Raw genomic sequence first — 26,867 nt, 5'->3', positions numbered from 1 at the left:
GCTCCATACAGATAGTTGCCCCATATAATGCTGCACATGGCCCCATAAGATGCTCCATACAGATATTTGCCCCATATAACGCTGCACATGGCCCCATAAAGATATTGCCCCATGTAACGCTGCACATGGCCCCATACAGATATTTGCCCCATATAATGCTGCACATGGCCCCATATAATGCTGCACATGGCCCATAAGATGCTCCATACAGACATTTGCCCCATATAACGCTGCACATGGCCCCATAAGATGCTCCAGATATTTGCCCCATATGCTGTTGCTGCGATTAAAAAAAAAAATGACATACCTCTCAGGCCCCCGGCAGTTGCTATATTCAACGGTCCGCGTTCCACCGACGGCCGCCGCTGTGTCTTCCCAGTCCTCTGCAGTGACGCTCAGGCAGAGGGCGGTGAACACTAATCGCGTCACCACGCTCTCTGACCTGAGCGTCACTGCAGACAGAGGATGGGGAAGACACAGCGGCGGCTGTCGGTGGAACGCGGAACAGGTGAATATCGCGCACTGCGTTATACTCACCTGCTCCTGGCGCGGTCCCTGGTTCTCCGGGCGCTGACAGTTTCTTCCTGTATTGAGCGGTCACATGGTACCGCTCATTACAATAATGAATATGCAGCTCCACCCCTATGGGAGTGGAGTGGGGTCCATATTCATCACTGTAAAGAGCGGTACCATATGACCGCTCACTACAGGAAGAAGCTGTCAGCGCCCGGAGAATCAGGGACGTGCAGGGACCGCGCCAGGAGCAGGTGAATATTATTAGACAGCTGCTGCTCCCCCTCCCCTGCAGACCCCTGGGTATGACTCGAGTATAAGCCGAGAGGCGCAATTTCAGCCTAAAAAATGGCCTGAAATTCTCGGCTTATACGGTAATTATTTTTTCCCTGGTGTAAATGTCGCTGTTCTCCTGAATCCGCCGTTTTTCTTTTGTTCCTGCACTTCTCCGTTCCTGAAATCTAGCCGCCTCTTCTCTGTATATAAATCTAATTATATATATTTATTAAAGCCAGCTGGGCATGGCTTGGTGAGGACCCCACCCATTTGACTAACACTAGATATACTTACAAGGAAGAGGAGGCCATATCTCAGGAATAGAGAGGAGCAGGAACAAAAGAAAAGCAACGCCGGATTCAGGAGAACAGCAGCATGCGCACACACACAATTTTTATTTATGGCCTCTTTAAGAGGTTTTCTGCTAAAAAACAAAAAGGGTAACCTCTGTTACACATGACCAGTGCTGTGTACATAGGGGGCTGGCTGGGGCGGTGGCAAATGGACCACCTGCACCCTCACCAAGCTTGACTACAGGGCTCTAAAGTACCCAGTCTGAACGTGTCGGTGGCCGGACATGCACAGCATTGCTCCATTCATTCTCTGTCTACTCCAGCAGTCTGATGGAGAAACAATGGAGTGGTAGAGCGCAAAGCCAGTCACAGCTCCATCCAGATGGGGCATTCTGGAGATCGGTGGTGGCTCAAAAAGGGTCAGACCCCACCATTATGTCTATGGATGGTTGACAACTTTTAAAGGTGGGATCATTTCCCCCCTCAACTACTGCACGTGGTCATACACCAAACACTGGAAATTCTCCGAGTACCAGCAGGAAAAGTTGCCAACAATTTTATGCGCTCATTGGCGCTCCTATGATGGGAATGTGGGGTGCTGATGAGCTACTATGACGGGTATGTAGAAGACCTCCATTCCTGTAATTATGGAGCGCTTCCGAAACCCAGCATGTGTCGAAAAGTCAAAGACGGCTGTCATTTTTATTTTATGCAGCGGTACTGTGTTATCGCTGTGTATAATACAAGCGGTCAGACGATCACAGGTTCAAGTTCCTTAAGGGGACTAATAAGTAATGAAAAGTATAAAAAAAATAAATAAAAATATGAAAAAATTAAACAGTTTAATCAACCCCTTTTCACCTTTTAAAAATTAATACATATTTGGCATTTGTGTCCAGAAAAGTCCAATCAAAATATAAAAATAATTAACTCAATTGGTAACTACCGTAAATAGAACAATTAATTTTTTTTTTTTTGTTGTTGCCATATTACCACAAAAAATGCTGTAAGAAGTGATCAAAATGTCACATCCATCCCCAAATGGCATCAACGAAAAATAAATTATCTTGCACTGCAAAATTTAAGCCTTCAAACCGTTCCATCAGCTGAAAAATGTTAAAGTTGTAGGTGACGGAAAATGGCGACAATCCCTCAAATCTTTTTGGCAAAATTAAAAAAAAAAAATTTCCACCACTAAAATATAAAACCTGGAAAAGTTTGGCATCAAAGTAATCAGACTAATGAGAATTATGTTGCTAGGTCATTTGTACCACACAAGGTAAGTCATAAAAACAATTCTCAACAAAACAAGTGTCAAAATTGAAGGTTTTTTTTTTTTTTGCAATTTCACCGCACTTTAATTTTTTCTCCAGTTTTCCAGTAAAATGTGGTAAAATGAATGGTGTCATCCAAAACTACAACTCTTCCCGCAAATAAGCCCTCACACAGCTATGGGGACAGAAGAATAAAGGTACCGTCACACTAGGCGATATCGCCAGCAATCCGTGACGTTGCAGCGACCTGGATGGCGATATCGCTGTATTTGACACGCAGCAGCGATCTGGATCCCGCTGTGAAATTGCTGGTCGCTGCTAGAAGGTCTGCACATTATTTGGTCGCTAGGTCGCCGTGTATCGCCGTGTTTGACAGCAAAAGCAAGGATACCAGCGATATTTTACACTGGTAACCAGGGTAAACATCGGGTTACTAAGCGCAGGGCCGCGCTTAGTAACCCGATGTTTACCCTGGTTACCAGCGTAAAAGTTAAAAAAACAAACAGTACATACTCACCTGCGCGTCCCCCAGCCTCTGCTTCCTGACACTAAAGCGCCGGCCCTAAACTGAAAGTGAAAGCAACAGCGGTGACGTCACCGCTGTGCTGTTAGGGCCGGAGCTCAGTCAGCGTCAGGATGCAGAGGCTGGGGGACGCGCAGGTGAGCATGTACTGTTTGTTTTTTTAACTTTTACGCTGGTAACCAGGGTAAACATCGGGTTACTAAGCGCGGCCCTGCGCTTAGCAACCCGATGTTTACCCTGGTTACCCGGGGACCTCGGCATCGCTGGTCGCTGGAGAGCGGTCTGTGTGACAGCTCTCCAGCGACCACACAGCGACGCTGCAGCGATCGGCATTGCTGTCGCTATCGCTGCAGCGTCGCTTAGTGTGACGGTACCTTAAGAGTTATGGCTCTGGAAAGGGGAAGAGAAAGCGGAAGAAAAAAATGGAAGGGGTTAATATGCTGTTAACCCCTTCATGACCGTGGGATTTTTCGTTTTTCCGTGTTCGTTTTTCGCTCCCCTCCTTCCCAGAGCCATAACTTTTTTTATTTTTCCGTCAATTTGGCCATGTGAGGGCTTATTTTTTGCGGGACGAGTTGTACTTTTTGAACGACATCATTGGTTTTACCATGTCGTGTACTAGAAAATGGGAAAAAAAATTCCAAGTGCAGTGAAATTGCAAAAAAAGTGCAATCCCACACTTGTTTTTTGCTTGCCTATTTTGCTAAGTTCACTAAATGCTAAAACTGACCTGCCATTATGATTCTCCAGGTCAGTACGAGTTCATAGACACCTCACATGTCTAGGTTATGTTTTACCTAAGTGGTGAAAAAAAATTCCAAACTTTGCTAAAAAAAAAAAAAAAAAAAGAATTGCGCCATTTTCCGATACTCGTAGCGTCTCCATTTTTCATGACCTGGGGTCGGTTGAGGGCTTATTTTTTGCGTGCTGAGCTGGCGTTTTTAATGATTCCAATTCGGTGCAGATACGTTCTTTTGATCGCCCCTTATTGCATTTTAATGCAATGTCGCGGCAACCAAAAAAACGTAATTCTGGCGTTTCGATTTTTTTCTCGTTACGCCGTTTAGCGATCAGGTTAATGCTTTTTTTTATTGATAGATCGGGCAATTCTGAACGTGGCGATACCAAATATGTATAGATTTGATTTTTTTTATTGATTTATTTTGATTGGGGCGAAAGGGGGGTGATTTAAACTTTTATTTTTTTTTATTTTTTTCACATTTTTTTTTTACTTTTTTTAACTTTTGCCATGCTTCAATAGCCTCCCAATAGCCTCCATGGGAGGCTAGAAGCAGGCACAGCACGATCGCCTCTGCTACATAGCAGCGTAGCAGAAAATCAGGTGTGCTGTGAGCGCCGACCACAGGGTGGCGCTCACAGCTACCGGCGATCAGTAACCATAGAGGTCTCAAGGACCTCTCTATGGTTACTGTCCTGACACATCGCCAACCCCCGATCATGTGACGGGGTCGGCGATGACGTCATTTCCGGCCTCCCGGACGGATGCGGTGGTTAAATGCCGCTGTCTGCGTTTGACAGCGGCATTTAACTAGTTAATAGCGGCGGGTGAATCGCGATTTCACCCGCCGCTATTGCGGGCACATATCAGCTGTTCAAAACAGCTGACATGTCCCGGCTTTGATGCGGGCTCACCGCGGAGCCCTGCATCAAAGCAGGGGAGCCGACATCGGACGGGATAGTACGTCCGATGTCAGTAAGGGGTTAAGATCTATGGGCCGGACGGTCCTCCACTGCTTACTGTAAATGAAAGGGGACCAGTGTGAGGCACGTAGATCAGGAGAGCAGACTGTCAGTCATTACATGGCTCACACTGGTAACTTTCTCTGTCATTTATAACAAGATCTAGAAGCAATTTCTCAGGGAGATCTATGTCCGGCCCATAGATCCTAACAGCTCATTTACATATTAAGAAAAACGTGGATTTCTCTGAAATAAGACATCGAATCGCAGCTAGCAAGGTATCATTTTATTCAGCTTCCTATGACCTACACACAGGCGTGTTTTAAATCCAGCTGTTAAGAAATTGACATTGGTATTTACCTGTTTAACAGTCGTGGACAGAATTCCGATCCATGCACGGCTGTTAAAGGCACATTATGGGCTGGTTAAAGGATTTGTCCACTTCTAGGACAACCCCTTCTTAAACTAAATGTCTGGCCCTGATAAAATAATGAAGCCTATACTCGCCTCCTGTGTCGGCGCAGTTCCCAAAAAACGTCGGCACTCGCTCTCCCATGTGGTTGTTGTGACACTGCATCAGTGTCCCGGGATGGGGAGTATAGGTTTTATTATTTTTTCGGGGCCAAACATTTACTTTAAGAAGGGGTTGTCCTAATAGTGGACAACACATTTAACTCAGTCATCATATGCAGAGGAAACAAAAAAAAAAAAGGATATGGGCTCAGCGTGCGAGCCGACATCAAAGGAAGGGGCACGTCATATCTACTATATAATTGTCTAAGGGCACTTCCATCTGTCCTTCTGTCACCGTTATTCGTTCGCTGATTGGTCTCGGCAGCTGCCTGTCATGGCTGCCGCGACCAATCAGCGACGCGCACAGTCCGGAAGAAAATGGCCGCTCCTTACTCCCCGCACTCACTGCCCGGCGCCCGCATACACCCCTCCGCTCACACAGGGTTAATGGCAGCGGTAACGGACCGCGTTAGAAGGACCTGCCATGACGTCACGGTCATGTGACCGCGGCGTCATCACAGGCCCTGTGCGCCTGCGCGAACAGGACCTGCCGTGACGTCACGGTCATGTGACCGCGGCGTCAGCACACCCAAGGACCTCAAGCTGCAGCCTGTACCGCGCAGCACAGGCGACAGAACTACAGGTATGGTGAGTATGTACGCACTACAAGGGGACTTCGGATCGGAAGGTGAGTATGTTTATTTTTTCACCTGTCACTTACGTGGCTGGGCAATATACTACGTAGCTTGACAATGGGCTACGTCACTGTGCAATATACTACATGGCTCTGTGCTGTATACTACGTGACTGGGCAATATACTATGTCACTGGGCAATATACTACATGGCTCTGTGCTGTATACTACGTGACTGGGCAATATACTATGTCACTGGGCAATATACTACGTGGCTGGGCAATATACTACATGGCTCTGTGCTGTATACTACGTGACTGGGCAATATACTATGTCACTGGGCAATATACTACATGGCTCTGTGCTGTATACTACGTGACTGGGCAATATACTATGTCACTGGGCAATATACTACGTGGCTGGGCAATATACTACATGGCTCTGTGCTGTATACTACGTGACTGGGCAATATACTACGTGACTGGGCAATATACTATGTCACTGGGCAATATACTACGTCACTGGGCAATATACTACGTCACTGGGCAATATACTACGTGGCTCTGGACAATATACTACGTCACTGGGCAATACACTACGTCGCTGGGCAATATACTACGTCACTGGGCAATATACTACGTCACTGGGCAATATACTACGTGGCTCTGTGCTGTATACTACGTGACTGGGCAATATACTATGTCACTGGGCAATATACTACGTCACTGGGCAATATACTACGTGGCTCTGGACAATATACTACGTCACTGGGCAATATACTACGTTCTGGGCAATATACTACGTGGTTGGGCAATATACTACGTCACTGGGCAATATATTACGTCACTGGGCAATATACTATGTGAGCATACATATACTAGAATACCCGATGCGTTAGAATCGGGCCACCATCTAGTGACAAATATACGTCAAAAGTCGTGAAGGGGCTACATTTTTGTTGCAATTCAAAGCTTGGAAACATGTCAAAAGCCATTAGTGGGCCCAAGTTATCCTATAAGTGGGGTCCGCCACCCCTCTACATACAGGATTATTGCACCTTACAAGGACAATAGACGTGCCACCATTATTTTTGACACTGGTTCATCCATAATGGTTGTTTTCATCTAAAAGCCAAATGGCAGAATATTGCTGTATATCTATAAACTGTCAGCAATAGACAAAAATAACACTTACCTTCGCTTCTATGAGCAAGTTATTCTTTGTCACTCTTTCCCCTCTGTATATAAACAAAAAACAAAAACATTTAATAGATATTTTCAGGAGGAATAACAGAGAGATAAGGGTACAATCTGACGATTAGGAATTGCTGCAGTTTTCACGCTGCGTATTTATGCAGCGATGAAACTACAGCGGCTAGATGTGACAGCATAGTGGATGGGATTTCTAGAAATACGTGCATGTGTGCCTGCGGACACTGACATGCGGCGCGTCTTACAGGACCGCAAGCGTGTCAATTTTTTTGTGAAGATGCGAGTCTCCTTAACAGAAATTACATCAATAGAATGTATTGAAGGCGGTAAATCCGCACGGTTCAGTGATCACATGCGTTCAACAGAAGGCAGCGAAAATACGCTCCGTCCAAAGCGCTGCTACTCATTTATTACCAGAAGAGACATGCCAGGAGATCCGACTGCTCCTCTCACCAGGGTCCTACCGGGGGTTAATGGTCATTTTTAGTTTATTGTAATAAAGCCATTAATGAGGATAGAGCTGATCTATGTGCAGCATATGGGAAGGGGTTAAACTGGGTATAACATGTAATATATGACCCCAAACCAACATGTGTGGCTGAGAATTGCCCATGGCCCCCGTAGGCGGTGGTGATGGGCACTGAGCAGCACTGCTGGAGAGGCAACTTGGACATGTGGATCCGTCCTCTAAAAGTCCTGGAATCTGAGGAGCCACTAGTGTTAATCTACAACGGACGCCTGAAATAATGAGCTGGGGGCTGCCCCTTATTAAAGACGATATTCACCTATATAGCCGATACTTGCCTTTTTCTTGGGTTTTGACTGAAGCCCGACTCCAGAATCTGTGGACTCTCCAAATGAAACCATTAAACTTTCCATCAGCTTCTTGCTTTCTTTTCTCGTTTTATTGCCGTCTTCTGCAGGGAACAATATCTCTGTATTAGAGCCGCAGGCAGAGAACTTCCCAGATAAATCCGTCAGCCAACTGATCTCAATGGGAACTGTGTATATTTCATTTCCCCAGAGGTGCAAAGAGAGTAATATTAACCCCTACAAGACCTTGCCCTGAAGGGGGTCGGCGATGCGCTCATTTCCGGCCCGATGGCCGGTTAAATGCCGCTGTCAGCGTTTGACAGCGGCATTTAACTAGTTAATAGCGGCGGGTGAAACAGCTGACATGTCCCGGCTTTGATGCGGGCTCACCGCCGTAGCCCGCATCAAAGCGGGGGTACCGACCTCCGCAGTAATAGTATGGCGGAGGTAGGGAAGGGGTTAAAGGGATTGTTTCATCTTGTTAAATAGGTAAAATGGCAAAGTATTTGTAAAAAAACACAAAACAAGTAACTTCACAATTTACCTCAGTACAAATCCTCTTCGTTTACCAATACAAAGGGATTACTACTGTAGTTTACTGCTTATTGCCTAGATTGCTGACCACCTCTGCTGTCCATCAGCGGTGGCCAGTCTTCCTAGGCAAGGTGCGTGTGACTGCAAGCCCTGCTCTGAAGATGGCCGGATCGCTGGATCCTCTTCCCTCCGCCGATGCTGCAGAATGGGGAACCCACAATTTAGGCAAGCAGTATGTGACCATTCCATTGGTCCAAACTGTCCATCAGTAGCGCACAGCCCATCGCTAAAGGACGCAGGGGAGCGGTGCGCTCCTGCATAGCAGATTTTGAGAAAACCCCCCTTTTTAAAAGCCTTCCGAGTGCAGCTCGCCCATGTGTAACCCAATGATCGGCACATGTACGCACAGACCAACTTTGCAGTCACTCACTTTTCTTTTCGGATTTCTCCTTTTTGGAGGGAATAAGGCTGGTAGTCTCTTCTGCAACAACAGCTGCCATCAGCTTCTCCTCCCTCTTTGCGTTCTTAGCCTTTTTATCTTTTTCTTCACACAAACTGTCCTGAGAGGCGCTCTTCCGCTTTTTGCTACTTTTCTTTGCAGACAACTGACCGAGTTCTGGGACAGCGGGGGATTTTATAATAAAATCTTCGTCTTCTGAAGGGAATGAGGTGACATGTCGGGGGAGACTTCTCTCAAGGACACTACTATCCTGGACGGTCACTGGCGCAGCTGCTACATCCCCGCTCTTTGAATTTTTCTTCAGTCTTGCCTTTTTGGGGCTTCTTCCTTCCAAAAGGGCCAAAACCGTCTCTTCTTCAGAGTCCAACAGACCTTTTAGAGAAAGAACACAAGTAAAACCGATGCTAAACAAGACAAAAAAAAAATCTATTTTTTGGGGGGTAAAATTGGTTTAGACGTCATGGAAACTTTTCCACAGCTTGTCTTTATGTTAAATTGAAATCCTCCCAAGATACAAAGGATCACAAAGATAATGGTGATAGATGAGTTTTGTAAGTGAACAGTGCAAAGGTAACAATAGACGCCCGCCATCTCCAAATTGGACCACTTAAATAGGACCTGTTTACGCAAAAAAAGTGTAAATATTTTGTAGATAAATCCCTGAGCCCCCCTGATTCTGCCAGTCTTCCGTTTTGTGCTGTGTATCGCTCCACTGCGGAGATAGCCACACTTGTTTCTTCTGAAGCTCAATATTTGAAATCTCTACTTGTGCTGCAACGAGAGGTTTCTTAAGAGACTTTTCTAGGGGGGGTGCACTTTCACTCTTCCCTCCCAGACACTACCAATCAAAGCTCAGCAGCTACTGAACTGTGATTGGCGGCATCAGTGAGGGAGGGATGAAGGCACATCCTTAGAGAAGATTGTGAACAAACGCCCAGTTGTTCTGTTATCAGAGATTTCACATACTGCTCTCCAAAAAACAACAAATGTTTATCTCTGCAATGGAGTGATACAGCACAAAAAACGGAAGCGAGTGGCAGATTCGGGAGAGCTCAGTGATTTTTACCAGGTATTAAACAAGTGACAGATCTGGCTATATACTCTTTAATCAAATTTTACAAAAGCCTCAGAAAATCTTTTCAACGGCATATACAATTAAGCGTTGGATTCCGCAATTACAATTGCACTAACCTGCTGGGGTGATCGGAGCAGGTGGAGTCGGCTTTGCTTCCAGCTGTGTTTTAACTTTGGACTTCTTCCCACTTGTCATTTCGGTACTCTCATTAGCTGGAGTGGTCTTGTCTTTTTTCTCTAAGAACAGCTTTCGTTTTTTAGGTGTGGCTTTTAGAAGACTCTAAAAAAAATAAATCAGGAAGCGCTTAGGACAATGTACAATGATTAGAAATCGTGATGAGCGAACGTGCTGGGGTAAGGTGTTATCCACCATGCTCGGGTGCTAACCGAGCGTCTTCAGCGTGCTTGAAAAATCTAATCCGAGTCCCCGCGGCTCCATGTCTCGCGGCTGTTCAACAGCCGCAACACATGCAGGGATTGCCTATTTGTTAGGAAATCCCTGCATGTATTGTGGCCATCGAACAGCCGCGAGACATGGAGCCGCGGGGACTCGAGCGTATTTTTCGAGCATGCAGCACATTTCCTCATCACTAATTAGCACCAATATAGAGAAGCGCACTTAGCGACACATACCTGGGAATTTTCTGGCTCACTTGCATCATCCGCAAAGACACCAGCTGTTCCAGGTACTGGGAAAAGACAAGTACTTAACCCGTGAGCTTACAGTCCATGTTCAACTTTTTTAATTTTGCCATCACTTGAAAATTCTGCTTTGAGATATTAATTCCTTGTGGGCTCAGTGTCCTTAGCTGCAGCTTTTTTTCATTTTTCCTACTTGCCTTCCAAAGCCATAACTTTAAATACCATACCCATAAGAGGGTATTTTTTTTTATAACACAGGACAAGTTATATTGTTTAATGGGAAATTCTAGCATATTTATACGTTTTTTGAAGAACAAAAAAAATTTCTGGGATTTTTGTTTTGAGTATCTACAGCTATCAATGTGGTTAAAATGGCTGGTAGGTATTTGGTGGGACATAACAGTAATGAAGAAACAAAAAACTTAAAATGGTTTTATAAAGTGTATATATATATATATATATATATATATATATATATATATATATATATATGTGTGTATGTGTGTATGTATGTATGTATGTATGTATGTATGTATGTATGTATGTATGTATGTATGTATGTATGTATGTATGTATATATATATATATATATATATATATATATATTTTTTTTTTTTAAAAAGGGTATTCACCATTTCGGCCGTTGTACCATATATGCTGGAGTGTTTTTTTACTTATTTATTTTTTTAAATCCCAATAGGGGACTTAAAAATGCAATCATTTTCTAGAAGTGGCATAGATGGTGACTATTACTTACCATCTTCAGAGACTTTGGCAGCAGTTTTCTTCACCGTCTTCTGACCTGATAGGACACTCTCCATTCTTCCCTGTGGAATAAGTAAAATATAGAAGTAACTTTTAAAGGCCGTTAGGGCAAGTACACACCAGGTTACAACCACATAGCCGGTAGTCATACTTTGATAATACAGCCAGGCAAATCTAAACCAGACTCAACATTGGGAGCACATACTCCCATTTTTCAGCCAACAATACAACATTGGATGAATCTGAGGGTGTCAGCATTAACTGGATGGGGTCTGTATCTTGACAGTTGTCAACATTTCCAGGAGGAATAACAGGGGGATTTAAGTATTTGCTAAAGAAAACATCAGGTAGAAGTAGTACCCATCTTTTTTTCACCCACAATATGAGGTATATCTTATGCATACTCTTCCAGATATCATATCCATTGGGATACAGTTGTTTTAAGGTTACTAACAAATAACTCTCTCAGTGGGCATCATTGGGGTACACAGGAAACCATAGGGGTGTGTTGCTGCCACCAGGAGGCGCACACCAAGAAGTACACTTGAAAAAAAAGTCTCTGCCGCTGGTATTTTTTTCTAATCTTTCTCTTTTCTCCTCTAGATAGGGAAACGGGCCTCTCTGTGGTCCTGATACAAAAGATGGCGGAGTATATAGTCTGCCAAGGGTTAGGCCAAATCCTCTCATCTGGATGGCAGGATCATTTACGGATGCAGTCCGTGTTTCTGCTTTGTCCCGTTTACAGCTGACAACTGTTCTGCTCAGGCCACATTCAACATAATGTTTGACGGTTCCACCGCCATGGCATAACCCCAACCAGAATCAGCAGAATTAAGAATTTCTGCGATCTCAGTGGTCCATATATCCATAGTGAACTACTAGGCCATAGATTTCCTAGCCAAAAAGGGATTTTGGTGGGAGGTGTTCTCTTCGCAGAAATGTCTTCAGCCAGATTTGTTTCTGGTGGTTGCGATTTCAGACGTTGACCTTATGCCATTCAGACTGAACAAAATTGCTCAATAAAATCAAGTCGGAAGGAATTCCCGTCATCTGCATAGCCCCAGAAGATCCTGGCTTAAGTAATCAATCTCCTCTCAGCTGGTCCATGGAAACTACTGGATCATCCGGATCACTTCCCAGGGTGCCTGCTTACACAGATATTCGCGGTCGCTCACTTTAACGGCATGGTTGTTGAAGCTGAAATTCTAAAGTCTCCAGTTTTTCCCGATCATTCTGATTGGAGCACGGAGGCCCCTTCTTGTCAATTTCCCTTCTTCGTAGTTGGAAGGCCTTTATTAGTTGGTGTGTATCTCACCATGTTACCACTATGACCTTCTCGCTTTCTTGCAGATGGGTTTTGAGTCCGTGTCTCAGCTCACTATAGGAAAAGTTTTCTTGCCAGACTACTCCTTTTTAGAAGCATCTGGCTTCCAGGTCCCTAAATCAGATCTTTCCTTCAGGATATGGCTCACATCTCCTCACTCTTGCTCTCCAGGTAGGTTGCTATCCTGGTAGCCATTACTTACATTAGACCATTTTCCAGCTGGTGGCTCTCTCCTGTAAGCTCTCTGTTCCTTGTCTTTCTATAATACATTCTTTTCTCCGTAAGGTAAATTTTCAACCCTAATGAGGAAAGTGTTCTACCTTCCTTCTGTTCATATCTCTTTTCTCATCTGACTGAATAATTTTTACGCATGTTGGACATGGTCAGAGCAGTGTGTCTGTCGATGACTGCTTCATTCAGATGTTCAGACTCCGTTTGTCCTTCCAGAAGGATCTCTACAAAATCTTTAAGGTTTCCATTGCTCACTGGACACGTTCTACCATTCTAGAAGTGTATCTGGCTAAGGACAGAATGCCTCCCCCAGGAATTAAGACTCACTCCACCCAGGTGGTGGGAACTTCCTGAACCATTCATCATTAAGCTTTTGTTCTGCAGTTCTGTAGGCTGTGACCTGGTCCTCCATCGACAAGTTCTCAAATTGTTAGAGCTCATATCTTCGAGATGACTGACGCAAGTCTGGGTGGAAGAGCAAGCGGTAATCACCTGGTTTATAGTAAATCCGATCCCTTAGGCTCTCTCTTTACACCTTGGTGTTCATCTGATCCCCAACCTTGGGCCATCTCATGGTTTCCTGTGTCCCTCTCAATGAAGCGACCAAGAGAAGAGGATTTTTATACTTGACATAAAATATCTTTCTCGTAACCTTTGATGGGGTGGCAGAGCTCCAATGTCCCTTTGGGATGTGTTATTTCCATTGTGGCCTAGGACTTAACTCTGTTCTACTGTACCGTTCTTAGTAGTTGTACAGCTTCTCCTACTGCTTCCTCACTAAGTAGTTTAGTACGGCGTCTGCAAGGGGATGTAATCTGCAGGATAGAAGACGAAGTGTAATTCTTAGTTTCAGCCACCTATTTGCAGGAGCAATCACCCTTGGTTTCTGGTGTTCCCCAATAAAGGAATTTTATGGCGAGTCCAAAAATTCTTATTTTAACCCCTTCCCGATCTGTGACACAGCGTATACGTCATGAAAGTCGGTGCCAATCCGACCTGTGACGCATATGCTGTGTCACAGAATGATCGCGTCCCTGCAGATCGGGTGAAAGGGTTAACTCCCATATCACCCGATCTGCAGGGACAGGGGGAGTGGTACTACAGCCCAGGGGGGGTGGCTTCACCCCCCCCCCCGTGGCTACGATCACTCTGATTGGCTGTTTCACTTTCAACAGCCAATCAGAGCGATTTGTAATATTTCACCTATGAAAATGGTGAAATATTACAATCCAGCCATGGCCGATGCTGCAATAGCATCTGCCATGGCTGGAGACCACGATCTGCCCCCCCACTGCCACCGATCGCCTCCCCAGTCGTCCTTTCTGCCCCGATCTCCTGTCCGCTCCCCTCCTCCCTCCTGTCCACTCCCCCGGTCCTCCTGTCCGCTCCCCCGGTCCCCCCCCGTGTTCCGATCCCACCCCCCCATACTTACCTAGCTCCGACGTCCCTCCCGGTGTCCGCCTGTCTTCTCCATGGGCGCCGCCATCTTGGAAAATGGCGGGCGCATGCGCAGTGTGCCAGCCGGCAGATTCGTTCCTTGCACATTTTGATCACTGTAATAGGTTCTATCACAGCGATCAAAAAAAAAAAAAGTAAATAACCCCCCCCCTTTATCACCCCCATAGGTAGGAACAATAATAAAATATATTTATTTTTGTTTTTCTGTTAGGGATAGGGTTGCACTTTGGGATAGGGTTGCACTTTGGGATAGGGTTGCACTTTGGGATAGGGTTGCACTTTGGGATAGGGTTGCACTTTGGGATAGGGTTGCACTTTGGGATAGGGTTGCACTTTGGGATAGGGTTGCACTTTGGGATAGGGTTGCACTTTGGGATAGGGTTGCACTTTGGGATAGGGTTGCACTTTGGGATAGGGTTGCACTTTGGGATAGGGTTGCACTTTGGGATAGGGTTGCACTTTGGGATAGGGTTGCACTTTGGGATAGGGTTGCACTTTGGGATAGGGTTGCACTTTGGGATAGGGTTGCACTTTGGGATAGGGTTGCACTTTGGGATAGGGTTGCACTTTGGGATAGGGTTGCACTTTGGGATAGGGTTGCACTTTGGGATAGGGTTGCACTTTGGGATAGGGTTGCACTTTGGGATAGGGTTGCACTTTGGGATAGGGTTGCACTTTGGGATAGGGTTGCACTTTGGGATAGGGTTGCACTTTGGGATAGGGTTGCACTTTGGGATAGGGTTGCACTTTGGGATAGGGTTGCACTTTGGGATAGGGTTGCACTTTGGGATAGGGTTGCACTTTGGGATAGGGTTGCACTTTGGGATAGGGTTGCACTTTGGGATAGGGTTGCACTTTGGGATAGGGTTGCACTTTGGGATAGGGTTGCACTTTGGGATAGGGTTGCACTTTGGGATAGGGTTGCACTTTGGGATAGGGTTGCACTTTGGGATAGGGTTGCACTTTGGGATAGGGTTGCACTTTGGGATAGGGTTGCACTTTGGGATAGGGTTGCACTTTGGGATAGGGTTGCACTTTGGGATAGGGTTGCACTTTGGGATAGGGTTGCACTTTGGGATAGGGTTGCACTTTGGGATAGGGTTGCACTTTGGGATAGGGTTGCACTTTGGGATAGGGTTGCACTTTGGGATAGGGTTGCACTTTGGGATAGGGTTGCACTTTGGGATAGGGTTGCACTTTGGGATAGGGTTGCACTTTGGGATAGGGTTAGAATTAGGGTTAGAATTAGGGCTAGGGTTGGAATTAGGGTTAGAATTAGGCTATGTGCACATGGTGCGAATTTGGCTGCGGATCCGCAGCGGATTGGTCGCTGCGGATTCGTAGCAGTTTTCCATCACGTTTACAGTACCACGTAAACCTATGGAAAACCAAATCCGCTGTGCCCATGGTGCGGAAAATACAGCGCGGAAACGCTGCGTTGTATTTTCCGCAGCATGTCAATTCTTTGTGCGGATTCCGCAGCGTTTTACACCTGCTCCATAATAGGAATCCGCAAGTGAAATCCACACAAAAAACACTGGAAATCCGCGGTCCGCAGTGCGATTTACCTGCAGATTTTTCAAAAGCTGTGCGGAAAAATCCACACACAAATCCGCAACGTGAGCACATAGCCTTAAGGTTAGGGTTGGAATTAGGGTTAAGACTAGGGTTAGGGGTGTGTTGGGGTTAGGGGTGTGTTGGGGTTAGTGTTGGAGTTAGAATTGAGGGGTTTCCACTTTTTAGGCACATCAAGGGGTCTCCAAACGCGACACGGCGCCACCATTGATTCCAGCCAATCTTGCGTTGAAAAAGTCAAATGGTGCTCTCTCCCTTCCGAGCCCCGACGTGTGCCCAAACAGTGGTTTACCCCCACATATGGGGTACCAGCGTACTCAGGAGAAACTGATCAACAACTTTTGGGGTCCAATTTCTCCTGTAACCTTTGGGAAAATAAAAAATTGTGGGCTAAAAAATTATTTTTGAGGAAAGAAAAATGATTTTTTATTTTCACGGCTCTGCGTTATAAACTTCTGTGAAGCACTTGGGAGTTCAAAGTGCTCACCACACATCTAGGTAAGTTCCTTTGGGGGTCTAGTTTCCAAAATGGGGTCACTTGTGGGGAAGCTCCAATGTTTAGGCACACAGGGTCTCTCCAAACGCGACATGGTGTCCGCTAATGATTGGAGCTAATTTTCCATTCAAAAAGCCAAATGGCGTGCCTTCCCTTCCAAGCCCTGCCGTGCACCCAAACAGTGGTTTACCCCCACATATGGGGTATCAGCGTACTCAGGAGAAACTGGACAACAACTTTTGGGGTCAAATTTCTCCTGTTACCCTTGGGAAAATAGGGATTTTTGTGTGTACTCACCGTAAAATCCTTTTCTCCGAGCCACTCATTGGGGGACACAGGACCATGGGTTATGCTGCTGTCACTAGGAGGCTGACACTAAGCTGAGACAAAAAAAGGTTAGCTCCTCCCCTGCAGTATACACCCTCGTACTGGCTTCCAGACACCCAGTTCAGTGCAAAAGCAGTAGGATAGAAACAATATAACAAGTAACATTAGAATATAACATGTCAAACAAACAGTCAAGATCAAAAACAAGATCACGAGCCGAAAAGGCTACCAGGGTGGGTGCTGTGTCCCCCAATGAGTGGCTCGGAGAAAAGGATTTTACGGTGAGTACACACAAAAATCCCTATTTCTCCTTCGCCTCATTGGGGGACACAGGACCATGGGACGTCCCAAAGCAGTCCCTGGGAGGGAAACAATACAACCAAATACCTCCGTGTACCATCTGACTACAGGTGCGCAACGGCCGCTTGCAGGATACACCTGCCAAGGGCCGCGTCCGCAGAGGAGTGAATGTGGACATTGTAATGCTTTGTGAAGGTATGCAGGCTAGACCACGTTGCGGCCTTGCAAACCTGCTCCGCTGTTGCCTGGTGCCGGATGGCCCAGGAAGCACCCATCGACCGAGTGGAATGAGCTCTAATCCCCGCCGGGATAGGACTGCCTCTGACCCGATAGGATTCCTGGATAGCAGATCGAATCCATCTGGCTATCGTGGATTTAGACGCAGCCAAACCCTTTCTGTGACCCTCCGGGAGCACGAAAAGGGCGTCCGATTTTCTGAAGTGAGCCGTTCTGGAGATGTACCTCCTGAGGGCCCTAACCACGTCCAGAGTATGGAGAGCCTTCTCGACTCTATGTTTGGGCTGTGGGCAAAAGGAGGGAAGAATGATGTCCTCATTGAGGTGGAAAGAGACCACCTTTGGAAGAAAAGCCGGAGAAGGACGTAGGACTACCTTGTCCTGATGAAAGGCAAGGAAAGGAGCCCGGCAGGATAAAGCGGCGAGCTCTGAAACCCTTCTGATGGACGTCACCGCTACCAGGAAGGCAACCTTCCAAGAGAGGACCGAGAGCGGAACGTCTTAAAGGGGTTCGAACGGAGGTTCCTGAAGGACCCCTAGGACCAAGTTGAGATCCCAGGTCTCCAGCGGCATCCTGTAGGGAGGAACCACATGGGAGACTCCCTGGATGAAAGTCTTGACCTGAAGGTTGGTGGCGATCCTACGCTGGAAAAGTACGGATAACGCTGAGATCTGACCTTTGAGGGAACTCAGGGCCAAACCGGAGTCCAGACCAGCCTGAAGGAAATTCAAGATGCAAGGGATAGAGAAAACAAGAGGAGGGAGACCCCGGAGCCTACACCATGAGAAGAAGGATTTCCAGACGCGGTGGTAGATGGAGGCGGAAGACGCCTTGCGAGCACTTAACATGGTGGGGATGACCTGCTGAGAGAAACCGGCACGAGTTAGAACCCAGGTTTCAACAGCCACGCCGTTAAACGTAGGGCCCCTGAGCTCTGATGGTAAATCGGTCCTTGGCGAAGCAGGTCTGGGCGGTCTGGCAACCGCAAGGGAACGTCGGCTACGAGCTGAACGAGCTCCGCGTACCAAGCGCGACGAGGCCAGTCTGGGGCGACCAGAATGACTGGAACTCCCTCCGTCTTGATCTTTCGGATCACCTTCGGCAGTAAGGGAAGGGGAGGGAACACGTATGGGAGCTGAAAATGATGCCACGGAGAAATCAGCGCGTCCACTCCTATGGCCTGGGGATCCCGAGATCGAGCAATGAAGTTGTGGACTTTGGCGTTCAATCTGGACGCCATCAGATCCACGTCCGGGGTCCCCCAGCGAAGACAGATCTGGTGAAAAACCTCTGGGTGGAGTTCCCACTCCCCCGAGGCAAGGCCCTGGCGGCTCAGGAAGTCCGCCGCCCAATTCTCGACTCCCGGAATGTACACCGCAGAGATGATGGAATGGTTGGTTTCGGCCCAACGAAGGATGAGGGAGACTTCCTGCATCGCCGCCCTGCTGCGGGTACCCCCCTGGTGGTTGATGTAAGCCACCGCCGTGACGTTGTCGGATTGGACTCGTACTGGGTGACCCGCGAGCAGGGGGTGAAAGCGACTCAGAGCAAGTCTGATAGCACGAATCTCCAGGATGTTGATGGGGAGTTTGGATTCCCGAACTGTCCAGAGGCCCTGGGCAGAGTGGTGGAGGAACACCGCCCCCCAGCCAAGAAGACTGGCGTCGGTAGTTACCACTAACCAGCGGATCGGGAGGAAGGACTTCCCCCGGAGAAGAGATGGGCCCAGGGTCCACCATACGAGAGATTGTCTGACCCGCGGGGACAGGGGACAAGGGCGGTCGAGAGAAGAGATACTCCTGTCCCAGTTGTCCAGCAAAGCCTGTTGCAAGGGACGGAGATGGAGTTGAGCAAAAGGAACTGCTTCGATTGCTGCAACCATCTTTCCCAGGATCTTCATGGCGAACCGAATGGTTCGCGGGCGAGGATGACAGAGCGTTTGGGTTCCTTGCTGAAGTGCTTGGGCCTTGGACCGAGGAAGCAAGACCAGCCCCCTCGAAGTGTCCAGGATCATTCCCAGAAAGGAGATCCGACGGGCAGGAACGGGAGAGGACTTGTCCCAGTTGATCAACCAACCTAGGCGCGAAAGAGAATCCAGGGTAATGTGGACGCTGGACTCGCAGGCTTGAAAAGACGGGCCCTTTATGAGGAGATCGTCTAAGTAAGGTAACACGACGACTCCTCGAGAATGAAGGATGGCCATGACAGCCGCCATGACCTTGGTAAATACCCTGGGCGCCGTGGCGAGACCGAAGGGTAAGGCCGTGAACTGGAAGTGATCCTCCAGAATGGCAAAGCGGAGGAACCTCTGATGAGACGGGAAAATCGGGATGTGAAGATAGGCATCTTTGATGTCTATCGAGGCCAGAAATTCCCCTCTTTCCATCGAAGAGATGACCGATCTGAGCGATTCCATCCTGAAGTGCCGGACTCTTACGCACTTGTTCAGGAGCTTCAGATCCAGAATGGGCCGCACTTTTCCGTCCTTCTTTGGCACGACGAAGAGGTTTGAGTAGAAACCTTTGAACCTCTCGTGTTCCGGGACCGGGACAATGACCCCGCTCTGGCGGAGGATGTGAATGGCGCAAAGAAGGGCGCGAGTCTGAGTTGCCGAACTGGGAAGACGAGAGGGGAAAAACCGAGTTGGAGGAGGAGAGGAGAACTCTATCTTGTAGCCAGACGATACCAGATCCCTGACCCATTCGTCGTGCACGACGGAGAGCCAGGCTTGCTGAAAAAAGAGTAGGCGTCCTCCTATTCTGATGGTATCGACTGGCACCGTTCCCGAGTCATTGAGACGGGAATCTGGGAGGTCTGGAACCTCGGGTTCTGGGCTGCCTCGGTTTCCCGCGCCAGGAAGGATTCGGCCTGAAGGAGGGACGAGTGTCTCTGTCAGTGCGAGAGGAACGGTCTGATCTGGAAAGCCCGGAGGGATTGGACCAGGCTGGGCTGGTACGAAAAGGCCGAAAACGAAAGTAAGAAAGCCGCCTTGGGCCTCTGTTGGGGAAGGAACTTGCTCTTTCCCCCTGTGGCGTCGGAAATAAGCTGGTCAAGCTTTTCGCCGAAAAGACGCCCGCTTTGAAAAGGGAGGGAGATCAGAGATTTCTTAGAGGAGGAGTCTGCGCGCCACTCCCTGAGCCAAAGAGCCCTTCTGATAGCAATGAAGAAGCTAGGCGAGAGACCGGCGGATCTACTAAAGGGGGATCCGTCCAGTCTTTCACGAGATCCGCTGAAAAGGGATACTTTGATACCAGGTCCTTCTTACCCGTGAAACGCTTATCTGGATGCTCCCTGTGACGCCTGACTATACCCAGAAAAGCTGGATGAGAGGCAAAAGATTTGTGGGAACGTTTGGATCTGGTAAAAGAGACCGCGTGTTCCGGAGCGGAATTAGCGTCATCATCCACCTTAAGTGTGTGATTGACAGCTACAATGAGGGAGTCAACCGTAGCTCTGAACTCCGGAGCCTCCGGGTCCAATGATACCTCGGACTCATGTTCAGAGTCGTGAACGCTGTGAGCCCCCAAAGAGGGTGAGCGAGAGGTGGAGCTGGCAGAGTCTGAGCGGCGAGGAGAGCGCCCAGGAGAGGTAGTGCGAATCCGTTTTCTGGATGACCGAGCCTCTTTAAGTGGAGAGCGGCCCCTGCTGGCCGACGATTCCCCTGCTATGAAGGGATCTCCTAACGCCTGTAGCGGATTACCCCGAACCCCGGGAGGATTTTGAATGGATTTGATGGCGTTGGCTAAAAAATCCACGGACTGCGAGAGTGAAGCGACCCACGGGGGGGGGCTAGGTACGCCAGAGTCGGTGGCGGTGGAGGGCTCCTGGGCACATGGGGCATCGCAGGCAGAGCAGAGGGGAGAACTTTGAGGCTTAGGAAGTGGGGCCTGGCAGGAGGTACACGCAGAAAAAAAGGTCGTATGTACTTTAGATAGTTTTTTAGACCTTGACTGCGACATGATTCTAATGCAGAAAGAGGCCACAGGGACTATAAACTGGCCTGGGAAGCAGAGGGAGACGCTGCAGGGAAGAAGCTGACGATGTCTCCTTACCCCGGTCCTGTGTCCCGCTGTCCTGGGAAGCCGAACTGAGAAGCCTGAGATAGGAAACTGGCTGCACGTGGGCGCTGTGACACCGAGGTGCGTCCGAGCAGGAGCTGCAGCATGTAGTGTGAAGATGGCCGCCGAGATCAGGAAGGAGATCTCGTCGGCTGCGAGAAGCGCCAGGGACCAGGGGCGGCGCCGCCGATGACGCGCAGGAGTGGGCGGAGCCTATCGGCAGCGACCAGCGGCTAGGCCGAAGCCGGGAGCTAAATTTGCGGCCTCGGCCCGGCGCGCGGCCGCAAAGTGCCGACGTTACAGGCCACCGATAGTGCGCTACAGCCCCTAATGTGCCCTGCTTAGGAGGAGCCCTCCGGACCGCCGGCGACCCCCCCCATCCCCCACGAGACACTTACCCGAGGAGGTGAGAGGAGCCTTAGGATGGCTGGGACGGTGCAGGGGATGGGAAGCCTCCATCCACCAGCCCCAGATAGGGGAGTGGAGAGGAACCGTCCACCACCTGAGTCACACGGAACATTGGTGATGCAGTGTGGTCTGCGCGGACGCCACGGGGATAGGGCCACTGTACAGCCGAGGGTAGAACCTGGTGGACAGGGCAGATGTCCGGCAGTAAAAAGGCCTGGCTGCAGAGGAGGATACTGGAGGTAAAACACCAGTGCTCCTCTGTACAACATGGGGAGATCGGCGCCCCTTTTAGGGAAAAAACCGTCGCCCAAAAATGGTCAGCTCAGGCAGTGGCTCCCACGTCGCAGGAGAGGATACGGAGAGGTGAAACTCCCGTGCTCGCCTGTTGTTGGTTCGGGGGAGATCGGACCTCGAAAGAATCCGTCGCCCCCTTCGTCCGGAATGGATTAAAAAGAAAAAAAATCCGTGAGAATAAAAATCAGTGTGCCTCCTACGGACACTAAGCTTGAACTGGGTGTCTGGAAGCCAGTACGAGGGTGTATACTGCAGGGGAGGAGCTAACCTTTTTTTGTCTCAGCTTAGTGTCAGCCTCCTAGTGACAGCAGCATAACCCATGGTCCTGTGTCCCCCAATGAGGCGAAGGAGAAATAAAAAATTGCGGGCTAAAAAATCATTTTTGAGAAAAGAAAAATTATTTTTTATTTTCATGGCTCTGCGTTATAAACTTCTGTGAAGCACTTGTTGGTTTAAAGTGCTCACTATGCATCTAGATAAGTTCCTTGGGGGGTCTAGTTTCCAAAATGGGGTCACTTGTGGGGGAGCTCCAATGTTTAGGCACACAGGGGCTCTCCAAACGCGACATGGTGTCCGCTAACGATTGGAGCTAATTTTCCATTCGAAAAGTCAAATGGCGTGCCTTCCCTTCCGAGCCTTGCCATGCGCCCAAACAGTGGTTTACCCCCACATATGAGGTATCGATGTACTCAAGAGAAATTGCCCAACAAATTTTAGGATCCATTTTATCCTGTCGCCCATGTGAAAATTAAAAAATTGAGGCTAAAAGAATTTTTTTGTGAAAAAAAAGTACTTTTTCATTTTTACGGATCAATTTCTGAAGCACCTGGGGGTTTAAAGTGCTCACTATGCATCTAGATAAGTTCCTTGGGGCGTCTAGTTTCCAAAATGGGGTCACTTTTGGGGGAGCTCCAATGTTTAGGCACACGGGGGCTCTCCAAACGCGACATGGTGTCCGCTAAAGATTGGAGCCAATTTTTCATTCAAAAAGTCAAATGGCGCTCCCTTCCCTTCCGAGTTCTGCCGTGCGCCCAAATAGTGGTTTACCCCCACATATGAGGTATCAGCGTACTCAGAACAAATTGGACAACAACGTTCGGGGTCCAGTTTCTCCTTTTACCCTTGGGAAAATAAAAAAATTGTTGCTAAAAATAATTTTTGTGACTAAAAAGTTAAATGTTAATTTTTTCCTTCCATGTTGCTTCTGCTGCTGTGAAACACCTGAATGGTTAATAAACTTCTTGAATGTGGTTTTGAGCACCTTGAGAGGTGCAGTTTTTAGAATGGTGTCACTTTTGGGTATTTTCAGCCATATAGAACCCTTAAACTGACTTCAAATGTGAGGTGGTCCCTAAAAAAAATGGTTTTGTAAATTTTGTTGTAAAAATGAGAAATCACTGGTCAAATTTTAACCCTTATAACTTCCTAGCAAAAAAAAAAATGTGTTTCCAAAATTGTGCTGATGTAAAGTAGACATGTGGGAAATGTTATTTATTAACTATTTTGTGTCACATAACTCTCTGGTTTAACAGAATAAAAAATCAAAATGTGAAAATTGCGAAATTTTCAAAATTTTTGCCAAATTTCCGTTTTTTTCACAAATAAACTCAGAAATTATCGACCTAAATTTACCACTAACATGAAGCTCAATATGTCACGCAAAAACATTCTCAGAATCGCTAGGATCCGTTGAAGCGTTCCTGAGTAGTGTTGAGCATTCCGATACTGCAAGTATCGGGTATCGGCCGATACTTGCTGTATCGGAATTCCGATACCGAGATCCGATATTTTTGTGATATCGGGTATCGGTATCGAAACAACATTAATGTAAAAATGTGTAAAAGAGAGAATTAAAATAAAAAATATTGCTATACTCACCTCTCCGACGCAGCCTGCACCTTACCGAGGGAAGCAGCAGCGTTCTTTGTTTAAAATTTGCGCTTTTCTTTCCTTTACGTGAGTCCCGGCTTGTGATTGGTTGCGTGCCGCCCATGTGACCGGGACGCAACCAATCACAGCAAGCCGTGACGTAATTTCAGGTCCTTCAGGATTTTAAAATTACGTTCCGGCGTTGTGATTGGTTGCGTCGCAGTCACATGGGCGACGCAACCAATCACAGCAAGCCGTGACGTAATTTCAGGTCCTTAAGGATTTTAAAATTACGTCCCGGCTTTGTGATTGGTTGCGTCGCAGTCACATGGGAGACGCAACCAATCACAAGCCGTGACGTCACGGGAGGCTGGACACGCGTGCATTTTAAAATGGGCGCGTGTCCAGCCTCCCGTGACGTCCCGGCTTGTGATTGGTTAATGGCGGCCATGTTGCCGGGACGCGGACCAATCACAGCAAGCCGTGACGTAATTTCGTCACGGCTTGCTGTGATTGGTCCGCGTCCCGGCAACATGGCGCCGTGACCAATCATAAGCCGTGACGTCACTGGAGGCTGGACACGCGCGCTTTTTAAAATGGGCGCGTGTCCAGCCTCCCGTGACGTCCCGGCTTGTGATTGGTTAATGGCGGCCATGTTGCCGGGACGCGGACCAATCACAGCAAGCCGTGACGTAATTTCATCACGGCTTGCTGTGATTGGTCCGCGTCCCGGCAACATGGCCGCCCTGACCAATCACAAGCCGGGACTTCACGTAACCAAGTAAAAGCGCGAATTTTAAACAAACAACGCTGCCGGTTCCCTCGCTGAGGTCCAGGCTGCGTCGGAGAGGTGAGTATAGCGATATTTTTTATTTTAATTCTTTCTTTTACACATTTATATGGATCCCAGGGCCTGAAGGAGAGTTTCCTCTCCTTCAGACCCTGGGAACCATCAGGAATACCGTCCGATACTTGAGTCCCATTGACTTGTATTGGTATCGGGTATCGGTATCGGATTGGATCCGATACTTTGCCGGTATCGGCCGATACTTTCCGATACCGATACTTTCAAGTATCGGACGGTATCGCTCAACACTATTCCTGAGTTATTACCTCATAAAGGGACACTGGTCAGAATTCCAAAAAACGGCAAGGTCATTAAGGCCAAAATAGGCTGGGTCATGAAGGGGTTAAACTAAAAGTAACCACGAAGTTTCAGTCTAACACTTTTTGCATATCACCAAGCTAGAGAAAAGGACTTCTAGAAATTCATCAGAAACAAAATGGTAGATTTAAGGAAGACTATTTAGAAGGCTGCTCAACTTTACATTAATTAAGCAAATTAGTAATAAAAATGATGCAAAGCTGTACACAAGCCTATAAGGGCAAATACGGTAGAAAAAGTTATAAGACCACAAACCACGATCAACCTGATGAGAGCAAAAAGCACGTACCTTAGCAGCTACCTCTTTGTAGGAGGCCATTTCAGGGGATTTGCTCGACATCGTTCCAGCCGCTTGTGCCATTGCAACAGGAGTTTTACCTGCAGACTTCAAAATCCCCAATTTGGATGGTGTTGGTGTTTGGGCCAAAGCGGTTTTGACTTTTTTGACCGTTGGGTTAACAGGAATCTGTGCCAAAACTTCAACCTACGATAGTAACAGCATTGGTTAAAATAGGCAACTGCAAAACTAGCAATCCCAGGTTCAATTTTACTTCATACCCAGATAATACCCGCTTAGTTTCCCTCTCTGATTCATTGCTCAGAAACATAGCATCCAGGTTAAAATGTCACGTACTGAGGCACGGTAGCCTGAGGAGCTGACAGTGATTCTACAGAGATACTGAAGAGACCGCGAATCAGAAAAACAGTGCACGAAAGACTATATAGAAATAAAAGGAAATATATCATAATAAGGATACAATATATTTTATAATAAATATCACTTCTTTGGAAACGGCTTTAGGAAATAAGAAACCAAAACACCATCACATGTATGATAAAGACTTTGGCTCATTAAAGAGAACCCATCAAGAGGCTCATGCTGCCAGAAACACTGGAGGCATGAAGCAGAGACCTGCTGCTTTATCGCTGCCTGGTCTGTTTTACTCTGAAATGCTGTTGGCGCAGTAGGCATAAGTATAGACATAAGTACCAACTGTCTAGAGATGCGCTACCGCCGCTTGCAGGATCCATCTGCCCAGGCCCGCATCTGCTGAAGTCTAAGTGTGAATATTGTAATGCCTCGAAAATGTGTGCAGACTGGAGCAAGTCGCAGCTTTACAAACCTGTCCGACGCCTGGTGCCGAATGGCCCAAGAAGTACCCACCGACCGAGTGGAGTGTGCCTTAATCCCCTACTGGGATAGGCTTGCCCCTGACACGGTAAGCATGGTGAACAACCGAGCGTATCCACCTGGCTGTTGTAGACTTTAAAGCGGCTAGTCCCTTCCTGTGACCTTCAGGAAACACGAACGACGCGTCTGACGGAAAAGCGCCATCCATGAGACGTGCCTTCTGAGAGCTCTCAGCAGACCCAGAATGTGAAGAGCCCTTTCAACCTGGTGTACAGGAGGTGTGCAAAATGAGGGCAGGACAATGTCCTCGTTAAGGTGAAAGGAGGAGACCACTTTGGGCAAGAAGGACGGAGATGGCCTGAGAGCCACCTTGTTCTGGTGGAAAATTATTAAAGGAGCTCGAAAGGACAGAGTGGCCAGCTCTGAAACTCGCCCGATTGACGTCATCACGACCTTCCATGAAAGGTGGGTTAGCAAAACGTCCCGCAGTAGTTCAAAAGGAGACTCCTGTAGAACACCCAGGACCAAGTTAAGATCCCAGGCATCCAAAGGCATTCTATAGGGAGGCACCACGTGGGAGAACCCCTGAATGAAAATCCTCACCTGCGGCTTGGAAGCGATCCTGCCCTGGAACAAAACCGATAAAGCGGAAACCTGACCTTTGAGAGACCTAAGCTCTAGACCTGAGTCCAGACTGGACTGAAGAAGAAACTCCAATATGGTGGGGATGGAAAAGACAAGAGGATGACCGCCGTCTCTACACTATG

At 47.7% G+C, this 26,867-nt stretch overlaps 1 protein-coding gene across 4 annotated transcripts in view; it reads right to left on the bottom strand.

Annotated features, from left to right (window-relative positions):
• LOC143776671 (uncharacterized) overlaps positions 1–26,867 on the bottom strand; it is a 61,915-nt gene that overhangs the window by 1,901 nt on the left and 33,147 nt on the right. For all 4 annotated transcript variants that reach the window (XM_077266319.1, XM_077266321.1, XM_077266320.1 and 1 more), the window contains exons 21-27: positions 25,258–25,452; positions 11,219–11,288; positions 10,453–10,508; positions 9,937–10,099; positions 8,716–9,117; positions 7,743–7,855; positions 6,922–6,964 (exon numbers count right to left, since the gene is read on the bottom strand). In XM_077266319.1, coding sequence (XP_077122434.1) covers positions 6,941–6,964; positions 7,743–7,855; positions 8,716–9,117; positions 9,937–10,099; positions 10,453–10,508; positions 11,219–11,288; positions 25,258–25,452 — 1,023 coding nt within the window. In that variant the 3' untranslated portion in view covers positions 6,922–6,940. The remainder of the gene's footprint in view (positions 1–6,921; positions 6,965–7,742; positions 7,856–8,715; positions 9,118–9,936; positions 10,100–10,452; positions 10,509–11,218; positions 11,289–25,257; positions 25,453–26,867) is intronic.

The sequence above is a fragment of the Ranitomeya variabilis genome, chromosome 5, assembly GCF_051348905.1.
Source record: "Ranitomeya variabilis isolate aRanVar5 chromosome 5, aRanVar5.hap1, whole genome shotgun sequence".
In the NCBI taxonomy this organism is placed as follows: Eukaryota; Metazoa; Chordata; class Amphibia; order Anura; family Dendrobatidae; genus Ranitomeya; species Ranitomeya variabilis.
Note: the sequence above shows the minus strand (reverse complement) of the source record. Positions and strands in the feature narration are given on the sequence as shown.